At 34.5% G+C, this 17,889-nt stretch overlaps 1 protein-coding gene across 12 annotated transcripts in view; it reads right to left on the reverse strand.

Annotated features, from left to right (window-relative positions):
- BBS9 (Bardet-Biedl syndrome 9) overlaps positions 1-17,889 on the reverse strand; it is a 492,396-nt gene that overhangs the window by 256,909 nt on the left and 217,598 nt on the right. For 10 of the 12 annotated variants that reach the window (XR_012512240.1, XM_074379845.1, XM_074379844.1 and 7 more), the window contains 5 exons: positions 13,808-13,884; positions 10,671-10,724; positions 6,152-6,254; positions 3,998-4,102; positions 2,391-2,405 (listed from right to left, as the gene is read on the reverse strand). Coding sequence is in view for 11 of the 12 variants with exons in the window: in XM_074379845.1 (XP_074235946.1) it covers positions 2,391-2,405; positions 3,998-4,102; positions 6,152-6,254; positions 10,671-10,724; positions 13,808-13,884 (354 nt within the window). In the remaining variant the exon portion in view is untranslated. The remainder of the gene's footprint in view (positions 1-2,390; positions 2,406-3,997; positions 4,103-6,151; positions 6,255-10,670; positions 10,725-13,807; positions 13,885-17,889) is intronic. The other 2 variants (XM_074379849.1, XM_003930731.4) reach the window with 1 other exon arrangement.

Consider the following 17,889-nt stretch of genomic DNA (forward strand, 5'->3'; position numbering starts at 1 on the left):
TGGCTACCAATTACTCTTCAGGCTGTAATTGTGTCTAAGAACCTGAAGCCAAAGACTCATAGAGACATGTGTGGGTGTATGTGTTTGTAATAAAAAAGGAAAAGAATTACATGTATTTAAAGACTTTTCACAGTTGCTAGTAGAACAGCTTTCAACTTAGTTGAAAGAGACTAATTAGTCCTAACTTTGCCTACCATCAGCAATATTTTCTCTATATAGTTGGCAAAGTAGTCTCTGTATCAGTCTTACTGAATTCTCTGAGTGCTATGTTGAGAGAAGAGAAAGTTTTTTCATTTATTTTACTCTAATATTAGCCTATTCATTCATCAGACTGATTTTGTTCTGCTTTTTTTTTTTTTTTTACCAGATATAATCACCTCTCCTTCAAACACTTCCCTTCCTAACCTACTAGAGGAAATGGATAGTCATAACTATTATGGGGCAATTAATCACAAAATTATTTAACACTCAGAGAGAATATTCTCTCAAAACTAGTTCTAACAGAACATTTTTTTTTCTAGAAAGAGACTTCTAATTACATCTGGCACACCCAAAAGCCCAGTATCACTGTCATACTGGAAGCCAAAATGTGCATTAAAAAAATGAAAGGAAGAACATAGAAAAAAAGATATGTATGAGTAAAATAAGTATACCTATATATTACACATCTATATAATGCCTTTAGAACTCTTTCCATGGGCCTGCTAGAGTAATTTCATATTGAAAACAAGGACCCCAAAGCAGTAGCAATGTCTGGTAGCCAGAACTTCCTTGATCCCTTCCTGTTATGTCTGGCTACGTACTGTGCTTCATCTGCAGTCATGTTTTACACTGCCCACATCATGTAACTTTAATGCAGAAATAATGGAGACTAACCCTTATGGGACAACATAAAACCTTGTTTGCCTCTCTTTTTCCACATATAAAAGCAGAACAACTTATCTGCAATACAGCCTGAACAGATCAAGACAATAAAATGGATCAGTCTTTGAAATATGAAGCCCTGTGTGTAAGTAAGATCTAAGTGGCAACATATTATTTTCTTGCCTACTAGGTGCCACTGAATAGTTCAACTCCACTCCCTAAAGCTTAATTATAATTTAAAAATATATCAAAAAGATTATTAAAACCAGCTTTCACTTTTTATTGAAACACTACAATTTCTATAAATTGTGAGTTTTTTCCTCATAGTTTGGGCTCAATTTACAGTAAGAAGGAATAAATATCTTTCAACAATAACCTTAACTGATTTTTTTAAAACTTAAAACTAATCATTTAAATAATAATATGATATTTTACAAAATTCAGTCTAAAATCTTAACAATTACATGCAATCTAGCTAATTAAAATATAAATATTCATTATTAATATCAGGTTATTTTTAATGACCCAAATTCTAAATTGATAAGTATACTACATGTTGTTAAGCTAAACATTTACTTCTATTAAAACACTTCTCATATAAATATATATTCACTTTCCAGATATCAAGATGACATGTGCTATGCAACTCAGGTTGTTGGTATCATCCAAACTGCGTGAGTAAATATTGCCACTACCTTTAAATAATTTCATTATATTTATTTAATTATTACTAATTGATACTGCTATCTCAAATGTATCTTAAAATAACTAGTAAAGATAAACTACCACAGTAAGTCTATATCTAAGAGGAAAAATAATCAGAGATACTTGCAGTGCCTGCTATGTACTCTGTTAGCATGCAATTCAAAGATGAGTGCTTGATCCCTGCCCTCAAAAAGCTCAACACCTATGTGGAGAACCTCAGGAACAAACTTAATTAAGCTCATATTATGATGAGAATTATAGCAAAGTGAAGCAAAAGATTTGGGGGAAACAAAGTGAGTAACAACACTGACCCAAGCGAGTTAGAGGAGGTCAGACCTTTGATAACATTCCCTACAAATTCTAAACAAGACAAGGAATAGGCCCACAGATCAAATACATACACTATTCTTATCAGAGAGAGGTGAAGTTCTTGGGCCATGTAGAAAAACACAATTTAGAATTCAGTAACAAACACCCTTTTTAAAAACTCTTTCTTTAAGTAAAATAACAGAGCATGCAGCTAAATAACCAATGACTTGCAGAAATAAGTGGTCAATAACACCTTTAATATTTTTCAAAAAAGCCATTCTATTCTTACTCCTAATTTCATTCATTCTCATGACTCAAACAACCAATAAGGACAGCTTTTTGTGGAAATATCTACTATGCTTTTCAAAGCAGAATCAAGGCACTGTATCACCCTAAAGAAGTTTTCTACAACAGCCCATAAGAAGAGTTCATTCATGGTATAATATACCAATTCAACTCATCAACCAAATTTCAGTTCTGAAATTCATTTTTTTCTAAATTATCTTACTTACCATCAGGATTTCGATCTATCCATTACAGGCAATGCAAAAATGGATAGGAGAAAAAGAATGCAACAAATTATCTGTGGTAAAGTTACAACACAAATTTGATACATATCTGCTTAAAATACAAATTAAAATTTCAAAATTCTCACAGATGACTTAAGTAACTCTCCAAACACAAGTAAAGTCAATTCACAATTGAAGAGTATAACATAAATAAATAAAATCCAACAATATACTTGTTTATATTTCCATTCTCAGAAGTCTATGAGAATGTGTTTTTCCGGTGTAAATGCGGGGAAAAAAAAAAAACAAGTAATGATCTAGCCAAACAGCAAAAAAGACTCAATATGTAAATGACATCAAGAGCATTAAATGAAAAAAACTGAGTAAAAGGGAAAATATGTAATATTAACATTTCCAGTTACTTTTAAAATTTATTTTAACTTTCCCCTTTAAAGTCAATCCAGTTCCTCTTTTTTATAATAAATGTTTTAAAATACTACTGTTAATAATGTCTGTTTTTTTGTTTTGTTTTGTTTTGCTTCTCCTGGCATTTTGCAGACTTTCTCAATGTTAATTTCTAATCCCCTTTCAACCAATACCAATGATTTGTAATCTTTTAAATCTGTCTTTTAAATTACAGAAAAGCATAATAGCCAAAAATGGATGAAAAAATGCAGACTAAGATTTAAAAGATCTGTTCTTAACCCATAAGATGCTAAAGAGTTTTATTTAGTCACTAAAACAGCGTCTAAAACTCTGATTACTGCCCTAATGTTGGAGTAATCTATAATATTCTTTTCTACTAATTCATACTGATAGAGGCAGGAGGCAGACAAATGCTTAGGCAAATAGGGAAAGTCCCCTGCAAAAGCGCACTTTCAGGCTTACAACAGCTTGATGAAACCCACGACCCAGAAGGAAAACTTCTGCCCCTGTGTGCCCGACCTTTCCCAATTGATTCTTTCCAAATAATGTCTTAGCCAATCGAATGTTGCCTTTTCCTATACTACCTATGGTTTGCCTGGGCATGCCCGCAAGTGCACTGGGGAATGGGGTGAAGCCACTAGGAATTTGCACCTTATGCAGGGGAGGAGTCTTGCCTCATCAGCTTATGTGTGGGAGCCCTGGTATTCAATTTGTGAGGTGGAAACCTGCCTGCTGGACCCCTCTCTTTGCTGAGAGCTTTCCTATCGCTTAACAATTCCACCTTCCTCACTCTTCATTGTGTCTGCATACCTAATTCTTCCTGGTTGTGAAATAAGAACCAGGATATAGCTGAATTAAGGAGCAAAACTCTGCATCAATACTAGCCTTTAGTCCAAATAAATGAAGTCTGACTAGATAACATTCTTCTATTAGGAATAAAAATGTATCCAATTTTTATCTGAAAAGAGAGAACCAAACATTACATATGGAAATCACCTAAATAGACTTATCATGAACTACTCATAAAACATAAAAATAATGAGAACATATAATTTTACTTAACAGTACAAAATAACATGTTCTCATTTAATTGTATTTCACAGTATGTTTTCTTATCTTAAATGTGTAAGCATTTAACTCATAACTCCAACAACGTAAAGGAATGATTAGGGCTATATGTTTACCTGTTGGTCTGGAATAAGAAACAACAGCATTTCCTTCCAATTCAGATGGTGTATAACTTCTTTTCAGATAAACAGAAAAGCTTACTGTTCTAGTCAAATCTGGTGCTATAAGCAATGAAAAAATAATATAGATTACATAAGTTGGGGCAATTGTTATTAACAGTAGTTAAAATTTAATAAGTACTCACCGCATGCCAGGTACATGTACAAAAGCATTTTACATGAAATAGCTCATTAAATCTTCACAACAAACCTGTGAGATTGTTACTATTATTGTCCTCATATTTTATGCATGAGAAAATTGGAATACAGAGAGATTAAGAAGCTTGCCTAAGACCGTGTGCAGTGGCTCACACCTGTAATCCCAACACTTTGGGACGCCTAGGCAGACGGATCATGTGAGGCCACAAGTTTCGACACCAGCCTAGCTAACACGATGAAACCCCATCTCTACTAAAAATACAAAAAATTAGCTGGGCGTGGTGACGCCTGGAAGGTGGAGGTTGCAGTGAGCCAATATTGCTCCACTGCACTCCAGTCCAGGTGACAGAGCAAGACTCTGTCTCAAAAAAAAAAAAAAAAGAAAGAAAGAAAAAGAAGAATCTTGCCTAAGGTAGCACAGCTATTAGGGACTGACTCCAGAACAAAGTACAAAGAATCTGGCATTATACACCACTGCTGCTCTTTACTTAGATGAACAGACAGCATGAACAGAGAAAACGGTACACAAAAGGGCAGGAGAATTTGGGAGGAAAATAGCAATTTATCATGAGTAGAACATAATAGACTGAAGGAGAAAATGGATGAGGGGCATTGAATAGGGATGTAACAGCCACTGAGCAGACTGTGCATGCTCATCTATGTTAACATATTTGGCGCCCAACCTGTATTAGAGAGCCATAAGTGATTTTTAACAGGAAAAAATAAATTATTCAGAATGTATTTTAGAAAGACACATTGGAATTATACAAAATCAGAAATGCAAGCAAAAGTTCAATGGCTGGGTATCACCTATGAGGTTACTTCACTCAGTCATTTATTCATTCATTCTATGAAGATTTATTGAATTCCCACTAATGGTAGGCACTCAGCTATGGGTTGGTTACATGGAGGCAAAACAAGAAAGGTATGTTCTTGACTTCATGATAAGAGATAGAAGCCTTAGCAGAAAAGCTATAGTAAACAAAAAGAAAAAAAGACTTGAAAGGTAATTCAAAGATCATGTTAACAGGACTAATGACAATTTGGGAGTGAGAGATTCTATACAAAGAAATCTTACTAAGAGTTGCCATTAATGAAATGTCTACTATTTTAAGCATTACTATGAACATTTTACAGATTTACTTTTTAATTAAATCCTCAAAGCAACCTTGTAAGACAAATATCTTTATTGCCTTTTTGCAGATTAAAATAACTAGGCTCCAAGTGATTACTAAAGTAGTTTTTATCCAAAGTTACACATCAAGTGAGTATAAGAGCTAGGATTCAAACTCAGGCCAAACTCCAAATCCCAGATTTGTTCTTCAAACATTACTTATTCAGTAAATAGATCACTAGAGAAACACCAATAAAGAAAGCCTTCTCAATTTTAGTATTTAGAAGCAGGCCAGACCCAGTGGCTCACGCCTGTAATCTGCTCTTTGGGAGGCCAAGATAGGCAGATTGCGTGAGCCCACCGTGTTATCATAGATAACACGGTGAAACCCCATCTCTACTAAAAATACAAAATATTAGCCAGATGGTATATGCCTGCACTCCTAGCTACTCAGGAGGCTGAGGTGGGAGGATCACTTGAGCCCAAAAAGTCGAAGCTGCAGTGAGCCATGTATCATGCCACTGCACTCCAGACTGGGCCAATGAGAGTGAGACGCTGTCTCAAAAATAAATAAATAAATAACAATTACAGGTCCAACAAGTTCAAAACAGCACTTAGAAATCTGTAATCCTAAAAGATTAATTTGACCCAACAATTATTGACTGAATGTTCATGCTGATGCTAAGAGGGAAAATATAAGCAAAACAACACAATCATTGATTTTGGTATGATCCCAGTCTCACCATTCAGACACAAAATAATAGCCATTAAATGAACAAACTAGTATTTTTTTTAAAATTCACAACATGGTAGACTTTCAGCCAAAACAAAAAACTTACTCATAAATTCAAAGGTGAACTGATCACAAGTCAATTCTAATGGTGGTTGCACGCAGACTGATAATTTGACTTTTTGCAATACCACTCTATTCTGTAGTGTGACCTAAAGAAACAGAAATTGTTACCAACAGAAAATTACATTTTATTCAAATAGATAGATGAGCCTAACTACTTAAAAATACCTAGCAAATAAATAGAAAACATTACCTGAGGAAAAAATGAGTAGTCACAAAACAAACACAATAAGTAATAGATTAAAATATTCCATCAAGTAGAAACTGTGCAAAAAAGTTAAACAGACTTTACTCAAAAGAATAAAAATTGGCAATATGTACATACAAAGATGCTCAATATCCTTAGTTATGAAGGATATACAAACTAAAAACAACAGTCAGATACTACTACGTACCCAATAAAATGGCTATAATCAAAAGTACAGACAATAACGTGTTAGAAATGATGTGGAGAAACTAGAACCTCATACATTGCCAGTGAAAATGTAAATTCGTACAGCTACTCTAAGAAAAGTCTGGCAGTTTCTTTAAAGAAGAAATATAAATTTACCATATAACTTCACAATTCTATACCAAGAGAAATGAAAAAATATGTCCACTCAAAAACTTATACACAAATGTTCACAACAACAATATGCTAATAGCCAAAAAGCAGAAATAATCCAAACTCCCATCATGATGAATGGATAAACAAAATGTGATATACTCATACAATGAAATAAATGAAATACATTAAGAATAATATTAATGATAAAAACCATTAGCAATTTTCTATACTCAAGGAACCACGCTAACAAATTTATGGGCATCATTTCATTTATATGCCACAACATGGGTGAACCTTAAAAACATTATGCCAAGTGAAAAAATCTAGTCACAAAGAACCATTTTGTGGTATTGTATGATCCACTTATATGAAATGTATAGAATAGGCAATCTATTGACAAATAAAGTAGATTAGGAGTTGCTTAGGGATGGGGGGATGGGAGGATGAGGAATGACAGCTAATGAGTATGGCATTTCTTTTAGGGGGAATAAAATGTTCCGAAATTAAATTGTGGTGATGGTTGTAAACTTCAGTAAATACACTGTACTAAAAATCTTTGGATTGTAACTTTAAATAACTGAATAATATAGTATATAAATTATATCTAAATAAAGCTATTTTTAAATGTTCCATCATGGTGACTGGTGTGTCATAAGAAAAAAATTAAATAAATAAACCACCATTCTATATGATAACTTTTCTATAGAGCAGTTCAGTCTCTAGACTTTGTTATATGAGACAGATGCATACATTAACTAACATAATTCAAAAACCATTCATATTGTTAAGAAAAGTAGTTTTAAAATTTCTTTTCAGTAAAAAGCATGTATCACCACCTCCTTGATTAAAAGTATATAATATTTTTATATATACAAGAATATACAATTGGTCCTCAAACATTATGTATATATAATTGATTCAGTAAATATATTAATTTTAAGTGATGTGAGTACTCTGTGCAACTTAAAAATAAGTTAAACGTAAAAAGTTTGACTTGCAAAGGAAAATTTTTAAGACAACTATTCATGCAATTAAATAGGATAAACGCAATGAACAATTAATCCTCAATTTTTACTTTGCACATCCTGGTAATACACAGGGAATCATCATGCCACAAACTAAACTTCCTTGATGATGTCTGGCCATTGTAAACACAGTAACTTTTTAGTAAAACCCTGATGGTAATTACAGCAAGAAGACACCATGCAAGTGCTACAAACAACTTTCTTTCAACTAGCTAGTCCATTAAACAAACAGGACACAATTTAAGTATTTTACTATTACAGTCATATAATGCTAGTCTGTACATATATTTTAAAATAAAATGAATAATATAAATGACAAAAATGATTAGCAGTTTCTATAATCATGGAACAATGCTAACATTATTTATGTACATTATTTAATTTACTCTTTATAAGAATGTTTAACAGATACCATCATAAACCATTTTTCAAAAAACTGTGGCTCACAGATGCTAGTAATTTGCCCAAGGCCACTCTAAGTGGAAGAACCACAACTTAACTGCTATCTACCAGAATCCGGAGCCCATGCCTTTAACCAAGTTTAGATAAGACTCAAAATAACTTTGCAAATAAAAAAGTATCACCATTTCACAGTTCACAAAATAGAAGTTCAGAGAAGGTAAATAACATGTGCAAAGCCATCAATCCAACTAGAGAGTTGAAAATAGTGACCAGGAAAGTCTCATGAGAGCTCAGTTTTAAAAGTAAAAATGAACATTCCCTTAAGTAGTAATAAGCCATTTTCAAAAAGAGCAGTCTGACTTTTCCTGGCATAATGATGTCTACTTAGACAATAATCACAGACTTTTGCATTGTAAGAAGAAGGATTTGCATTTGGTTTAAATGAACAATCATGATAGCTCTCATGCGCTTATTTATTGAACCCCAACAATGGGGTAGGCCCTTTCAAAATACAAATCAAGGAGACAGGTAACGAAAATAACAACAGTAACAAAGAATAGTTGTGTTTGAGCCAAAAAAGAGTTAAAGACTTGGCTAGATCATAAGCCTCATATTTTAAGAGGAAAATAATTATAGAATATTAAGGAGAAAATATAAAACATTAATACAGGAATTTTCCATGCTATTTTCTGCCTCTTATGAAATATAATCCTTAGGAAATATAATACCAAATTTTTATCCTAGATATATAAATATGACTCCAAAGGCCAGGTATGAACAACCACTCTGCCTAGTTGCCTGGAATAGATGGTCAACGCATCATGCACACATACTCAAGGTAGCCACATCTCCATTCACTCGGAACGGATGGAAAAATTTTCTCAATTAACAGGATTTATTATGATGGAAACTTGCATGGTTATATATCTTGGCTGCTGTTGTTATAAAAGGCCACAAGGAGAGATTTATAGTAGAAATTTGTATAGAAACTGTCAGACAGGATCAGGAAGTCATTGTGTCTGCTGTGTGGGTCCCGCCAATTTTCTGCAACCCTTGCCTGTTGCATTCTTTCTCGTGCTTTTATAATGGCAATGAGAAAGAGAGTTATGACTTAAGTATTCTCAAATATAAGTTCTATGAATGAAGGAGAATTTTCCAGTAGTGTTATGTCATCATTTTAAGGTGGCTACTACACATAAAAGCTTAAGAACTACACAGGAGGTAAAGGTATGTTTACTTATGGTGCTAAGTCCTGGTTGGTTGGGGATACAATTAACATGAGGAATGTTATCTAGTTAAGGCACAAGATCTATTTTTGCAATAAACAGTGCACTCCTAAATTATTACATATATGTGTCTGAACGTTATCAGTAGATATAAAAGGGGTGTCCCTATACAAAAGTACAGATCATTCCTGGAACTCTACAGTTATTTCTTTTTCTTAAGTGTTTGATTTCTTGCCACTAATGCCTTTCCAGATTCAGAAGTATTAATGAGATACAGCCTTTGATTGGATTGGGGGAAAGGAGACTGGGGAAAGACCACCCTTGTTTCCAGTGGCAAGCATCCAAAAAACTTAGCTCAGGAAACTGTTGTAAGATTCAGCTTCCCTCAAGTTCGACCAAAGAGCTCCATACTTGGGCCACCCGCTGGCTCCAGGGTAAGCGAACACAATTGGTAAAGCTTGGTGCCCTGTCAAGCTCCTCCAAGGACAGCAACACATAATCTAAGAAAATATAAAGCTCCATCCAAGTTTTGACTAAGTGAATTGCCAAAATCCACAACTTTCTCTTGCTTCCAAGGTTTGGGCAGTGATAAATATTTTCAGCTTAATAATGTGCTGACTGATTACCATATTTTAACCTAAATGCTTTAAGAGGGTTCTACATTTAAGTTCTAGTTCTAAAAGTCTACAATGACAGGACTAAAATTCTTAACCAAACCACATCCTTAGTATTCTATTTTTCCCAGACTACCAATTGTCACTACTCTAACTTTGTGGCATCTTCATTTAATGTTTTCTTGCTGTAAATACATTCACTTAAAGCTATGGTAGAGAGATAGCTGGGAATTCTTTTCAAACACACACACAATCATAGATCGAAAAAAGATATTAGCATCCCTGTGCTTCTCCAATATCAGTTCACAGTATACTATGTATGATGATACTACTATCAATTAATTGGTCTATTATGAATGCTGATGACACAATTCCTTTAGAAGATTTAAAATGTTAACTTTATTTCCAAAGAAAAAGAGTCTGGATCATGCTACACATTTAAATAATGATAATAGCACTTCATAACAATTGTTTATATTATATACATATTGATATAAATACAGTTATCAGTTTTATATTTCCAAGTAACAGTAAAGGTTTTCTATTCACTACTCAAGGCTGGGGAAACATCTACGAATGCCAAGTGTTTATTTTACATTTCTGTAAGCTACTTACAAGTTACCAACAGTAACAGATGTGATAAAACATATAATATTGTTTGTACATTACAGTATAAAATCTGGTACAATACCTTCACTGTGACAGAAGGGACAAGGTCAGTTCCCACCTCAACATCGGTTGCTTGCTGTAAACACAAAATTGAGAAGGTGAGAAAGAATGATTTCAATACTACACAGCAATGAGTGAACACAATGGGTGCAATGTATACTTCTCACTACCAAAATAGGGAATTATAAAGGATTTATCACTCTAATGACAGACTAAAAGAAAAGATGTGGCTTTTTTGATGCCTTCATCCGGAAAGTCATAAGCTAATATTAAAAAACTCATCCCCTAAAAATGAAAGAAAATGTCACATACTTTATCAAACCACTAAATTCCCAAATTTGCTTAAATATTTAAAGTATAATTCTATTAGCTTGTTATTTATATTACAGAAGAAGACCTCCCTGTATGTCCCAGAAAATATTATGCCATTCTTTCAGATCCTTGTATTTTCACCTTGCGGAAGGTATGTGTCATTATGATTAATAACATCTATCTAAGACATGCAACTAATGATATAAAGATTGAGTGGCCTTACACCTAGAAAACAGAAGTGGGCCGTGTGCAGTGGCTGATGCCTGTAATCCTAGCACTTCAGGAGGGCCAGGCGAGTGGATTACCTGAGGTCAGAAGTTCAAGACCAGCCTGACCAACATGGTGAAACCCTGCTTCTACTAAAAATACAAAAATTAGTTGGGCATGGTGGCAGGCACCTGTAATCCCAGCTACTCAGGAGGCTGAGGCAGAAGAATCACTTGAACCTGGGAGGCAGAGGTTGCAGTGAGCAGAAATCACATCACTTCACTCCAGCCTGGGTGAAAGAGTGAGACGCTGTCTCAAAAACCAAAAAGGAAAAAAAGAAAAGAAACAAAACGTGAAAGTATACTTTTTTTTAACGAGTGCATATCATAAACTAATTCAATAGGCATTCTTTGAGTGTCAGCTTACATTACCTGCTCCTACCTGTTAAAGAATACATAGTATAATGTAATATATAAAACACTTTCCTTATCACTTCAACCTTATTTTTTAGAGTAATACATTGATACAGAAAAATGCTTTAAGATAGAATAAGACTAAGGGGTATTATGTTTTCTACTAATACCCATATGATTCTTGGGATTAAAATTATGTCTCTATCCAACCAATGAATATCATCCATTGTGCTTTTTTACTTGAAATATTTTTAACTAAGAAAAACTAAGCCACTTCTAAGCAATGGGATCCTATAATATAATGGGCATCAGCAGAATTCAAAGTTGAGAGATTCACATTCTACTTATGGCTCCACAGGAAATAATATTTGAACTATGATCCAGCTTCTCAATCAGGAAGACGGGATAGCAATGCTTATGTCCTCTAAGAAAGACTTCATTATAATATAAATGATATTACTTTTTTGAGATGTATGCTTTCATAATAATGATTCAAAGTAAAATATTAATCCAGGCTTTGTGCTCTAACATTACCTAAAATCCAGGAAATATTTTACAGTTAGCTATCCACAAATCTAAAGGAGAAATCAACATCTCCTGTTTCCTGCTCCTTTCAATCCATGACTAAACACCTAGATACTTCAAGGATAGCAGTCCTTTGGGAACACAAAGCTATAGCAAGAAAGAAATGGCTTTAAAAAGACGTCATGGCACCAAAGCCACATAAATTATAGGGCTAATGTTTTCCAATGAGATGAATACGATACTCTCAAGAAATTGCTTAAGAAGGAAAAAACAGTAACACAGGGAAAATAAAGCTGGAAAGAGACACTTAAGAGAAAACAGCATTCAGGGTTACCAACAAGGAAATATACATTATAACATAGTGCTAGTACATAAGGCATTTTCCTACAAAGACTAAAAGTTCCTTAAAAACAGAAAGGGAATTCCTCATTCCAAATAGCCTATGTTGAAGAGAACCTAGAAAAACTTAGTTGCCCAGAGGGGGGAAAAAAGTCATTTCCACAGCAAGAAAATATGTGTACATTTGTCAGCTAACGAAGCAGAAATGTTCCACTTAGACTACACACTTAGGTAGAATGAAAAATGGCGTGTGCTGAATGGCCAATGTTTAAAACAGTGCCTCTACTATGTGACTCATATAGTCGTACTTTTCCATGTACCCAGTTTACTATACTATAACAATGTTAATGTGATTTTTATCACAAATTGGATTGGCTGTTAAGATTAATCTTTGGACACTCATGATATACATGTTAAGGTATGCTCTGATACCTAAATAATGAAGACATTTCCCAGGCAGAATTTTATGATATAAACTCCACATATGGTAAAATGAGTGAATTCAACCACTTCCCTAAATTGATCATCTGCTGGTAGAAACACAGATAAACTACAGTCAGTGAGACATAATCAATCATTCATAGAGCAAATACATATAGAGCACCCATTACGTGGCAACCACTAAGGATACAGCAGTGAACAAGACAACTCATGGACACAGATGGTTGTGATAATGATAATGGTGATGGTGATGGTGATGATGATTATAATACTGAAAGAAGTAAAATGTAACTAGATGAAAATGACAATCATGACAATTATAACAATCAACAAAGTAGATTCTATTATTATTCCCGTTTTGCAGATGAAAAAATTCAGACTAAGAAAATTAAGTATCTTGCCTTGTGTCACACAGATAGAAATAAGGGAAAAAATAATTCTTGAACCAACTATATACTCTTAAACTACCCTACCATCACCACCACCACCACCAAGTATTAAAGACTAGAAATCATTGAACTTTGAACTAGGCCACTCACAAACATTATCTCATTGAACCTTCAACAAAAATCTGGTAGCATCAGTATTATTCAGCTATATTAATATTATGTCAATGCTATGGTACCAAGGAAGTTAAAAAAATTTTTTTAAGTAGGATTAGAACTAGGGCAAGAAGCCCTTCTACTGCTCTCTACCCCCACAATCCCACTTCTTTTTAAAACAGAAATCCTGCCCAAGGAACTCCTTACTGGCACTAAGGGTCTATTAATGTTTTTATCTAGAAAGTAGCAAGGCCTACAATTTGTTATCCTCCCTGAAGTTTCTACCCGAAGGACCAAAATTTAAATCAATGCATTTTGATCCTAATTCATCAGAATCTACCACTATTATAAACCCCTTTAAAATCTGCAAGTACACCTACAGAAACTGAATCAAAGTTAGGAGAAACCACAACAGAAACGTTCAAGTCATCTTCTCTCTCAGTGATGGGCCAAACACCTGTGATTTAAAAAAAAAAAGAAAAGGCATTTAATCATAAAGTAAAACCTTCTGTCTATAGTTTTTCTTTAAAGGTGTGTCTATACCATAAATAAAAACAGCCCCATAAACATACCCACAAGTTGATAAAAACTAATATATTACAGTATTAGAAGCTTGATACTAATTATTTACCTCTATAATACAGTAAAAACAAACAAACAAACAAAAACATTGTCTCCTTCTGCAGATATTAGCTAAGATGTGAGCCATTGACTGACCAGCAGTGGGAATTTCAATGCCCTCTCTTTTAACTACTAGTGGAAGCCCAAATTAGTACAGCCCTTTTGAAGGTAAGTTGGCTATAACTATCAAAATGTAAAATGTACATATCCTGTGACGTAATTCTACTCCCAAGAATGTATCTAATACCCATAAGCATGCCCACGGAGGTCTCTAATGTTAGTAGCTACTTTTTCAAAAATGAAAAGAATCTAAATATCTATATATCTATTAATAGGCTAACTGTTACATAAAGTATGGTATATCTGTACTATGCAATGTCCCAAAGTTGTAAACAGGAGTGCTATCCATCTTTACATACTAATATTTAAAAACTGCAAAATTTATCTATTAAGTTTTAAAAAGCAAGATGTAATACAATGTATCTAATATGCACGTATTTGTGTCAAAACAATTACATAAACATGAATATTTTCTAGAAGAATACACTAAAACTTTTTTTTTTGTATTTATTCTACTTTAAGTTCTGGGGTACATGTGCAGCTCATGCAGGTTTGTTACATAGGTATACACATCCCTTGGTAGTGGTTTGCTGCATCCATTGCCCTGTCACCTACATTAGGTATTTCTCCTAATGCTATTCCTCCCCAATCTCCCCACCCCCTGCTATTCCTCCCCTAGCCCCCTAACCCCCAGGCCCTGGTGCGCAATGTTCCTCTCCCTGTGCCTGTGTGTTCTCATTATTCAACACCCACTTATGAGTGAGAACATGTGGTGTTTGGTTTTCTGTCATTGTGTCAGTGTGCTGAGAATGATGGTTTCCTGTTTCATCCATGTCCCTGCAAAGGACATGAACTCATCCTTTTTTATGGCTGCATAGTATTCCATGGTATATAGGTGCCTCATTTTCTTTATCCAGCCTAACCTTGATGGGCATTTGGGTTGGTTCCAAGTCTTTCCTATTGTGAACAGTGCTGCAATAAATCTAAGTGTGCATGTGTTTTTATAAAAGAATGATTTATAATCCTTTGGGTATATACTCAGTAATAGGATTGCTGGGTCAAATGGTATTTCTATTTCTAGATCCTTGAGGAATCGCCACATTGTCTTCCACAATGGCTGGATTAATTTACACTCCCACCAACGATGTAAAAGCATTCCTATTTCTCCACATCCTCTCCAGCATCTGTTCTCTCCAGATTTTTTAATATCGCCATTCTAACTGATGTGAGGTGGTATCTCAATGTGGTTTTGATTTGCATTTCTCTAATGACCAGTGATGATGAGCTTTTTTTCATGTTTGTTGACTGCATAAATGTCTTTGAAAAGTGTCTGTTCATATCCTTTGCCCACTTTATGATGGGGTTGTTTTTTCTTATAAATTTGTTTACATTCTCTGTAGATTCTAGATATTAGCCCTTTATCAGAGTGGTAGATTGTAAAATTTTTTCCCATTCTGTTGGTTGCCAGTTCACTCTACTGATAGTTTATTTTGCTCTGCAGAAGCTCTTAAGTTTAATTAGATCTCATTTGCTTATTTTTGGCTTTTATTGTCATTGCTTTTGGTGTTTTAGTTATGAAGTTCTTGCCCATGTCTATGTCCTCAATGGTATTGCCTAGGATTTCTTCCAGAGTTTTTATGGCATTAGGCCTTATGTTTAAATCTTTAATCTATCTAGAGTTAATTTTTGTATAAAGTGTAAGGAAGGGATCCAGTTTCAGCTTTCTGCAGATGACTAGCCAGTTTTCCCAACACCATTTATTAAATAGGGAATCCTTTCCCCATTGCTTGTTACAAAAACTCTCAGTAAGAATTGCCTTTATGGAGTGGAACTAGGATCTTGGGTTGAACAAAGATTCGCTTTTCATTATTTATCCTTTTAGTACTGGTTGAATTATTTTTATTATATACATGTTATTTTCATAATTTTAAACATATTTAAATTTCATAATGAGATACTTATTCATAGTATCAACCACAAAGATTTTTTAAATTTACAAGAAAAAACAAACAATCCTGTCAAAAAGTGGGCAAAGGATATGAACAGACACTTTTCAAAGATATTTATGCAGCCAAAAACATATGAAAAAAAGCTCATCATCACTGGTCATTAGAGAAATGCAAATCAAAACCACATTGAGATACCACCTCATGCCAGTTAGAATGGCGATATTAGAAAATCTGGAGACAACAGATGCTGGAGAGGATGTGGAGAAATAGGAATGCTTTTACATCGTTGGTGGGAATGTAAATTAATTCATAATTTTAAACATATTTATATTGCATAATGAGATACTTATTCATAGTATCAATCACAAAGATTTTAAACAAAAAACATTTTTAAATTACATATGTAATTTGTATATATGTAATATTACATATATATATAATATATCGAACTACTAGCTGCGTACTCAACATCCATTCTTCCCTCTTCCCTCTTTGTATTGGAGCCTTAATTTTGTTGAGCTATTCACCTTCATCTCAGAGACAGTCACCCCTCCCAGTCACCAGGGTCAAATCCAGTCACGGTGATTTCCTTCCACTGACCATTTGTTGTTTTAGGAATGAACGTGGGACTTAATCCTGGCAGATGGAAGGTAAGGAAAGCTGGGAATGGAGAGAGCTGGCACATGCTTCTGGGAAAGCTATTCCTTCCTAATAAGAGGGAGCATCGGGAGAAATAGCCTGATGATTCTTCCCTGGAAATCATATCTGAATATAACACCTAGAATTGCTGAGATCACCCTGTGACCCTGAGAGGAAACATCTCCCACACTCTGAGGATGGCTGACTGAAAATATAGAAAGCACCTGGATGATGCCACATGAATCAGCTGTCTCACAAAAAAGGAATTTCCTACAACTGGTATCAGGCATTCCCACCAAACTGCATAATTTGGAAAGGAAATTTCCATAACTTAATGAGAGTACAAATGGCTGTTCATTGCCCATCCCAATAACTGCTCTTTGATTCTTCTTTACTTAAAGCCCAATTTTATTCAAGCAACAAAGTACTCAACTAAATCACGTAATTTCCCAGCCAGTTTTGCAGCTTAGAGTGGCTAGTGAGACATGAGTAGGAGCCATTCAGGGTGTGGCTTCCAAGAAATCTCCTTAAGGGGGCTGACTCAGCAGCAGATGTGAGAGCAGGAGTTCCAAAAGCCATGCTGGACCAATATATGACCCTGAGATAGAAGGAATCAGAGTCCCTGATGACTGTGGAACTGCCAAGCCAACCCTGGACTGCTCATCACTGGGCCTTTTTTACAAGAGAAAGAAAGAAACCTCTATCTTATTTGGGTATTCTGTGACATGTAGCCAGACAGAATTTTAAGTGAACAGTGTCACAAAATACAAATGATTCTACTATTCAGTGATAACATCAGTGGTTATGCTGGTACAGACTTTCATTTATACCCCTACCTCTTACTGCTCTCTGTCCCTTTCTGAAGACACAGATGTATGGGCACCTATCTCAATGTTGCACCCAGTCCCTCATAATCACGCTGGGTAGACAACATGATCAACTATCTGAATCATAAATAAAATTCTGTCTTTGAAAGTTCCTACCAGTAGATGTTGTTGACTACTGGTAACAAAAATGCTAGGCAGGATTCACACTAATGAGTTGAGTATAAAAAGCTTCAGAATCTATGAGCCATACAGAAGTTATTACTATGATTTCATGCTTACAATATACATTCCTCTTATAACTTACACACATAAAATCAGCTTCAAAAACACTTTTATTACAGTAGATAATATACACCATGTGTACAA

This window comes from Saimiri boliviensis, chromosome 10 (assembly GCF_048565385.1).
Source record: "Saimiri boliviensis isolate mSaiBol1 chromosome 10, mSaiBol1.pri, whole genome shotgun sequence".
NCBI lineage: Eukaryota > Metazoa > Chordata > Mammalia > Primates > Cebidae > Saimiri > Saimiri boliviensis.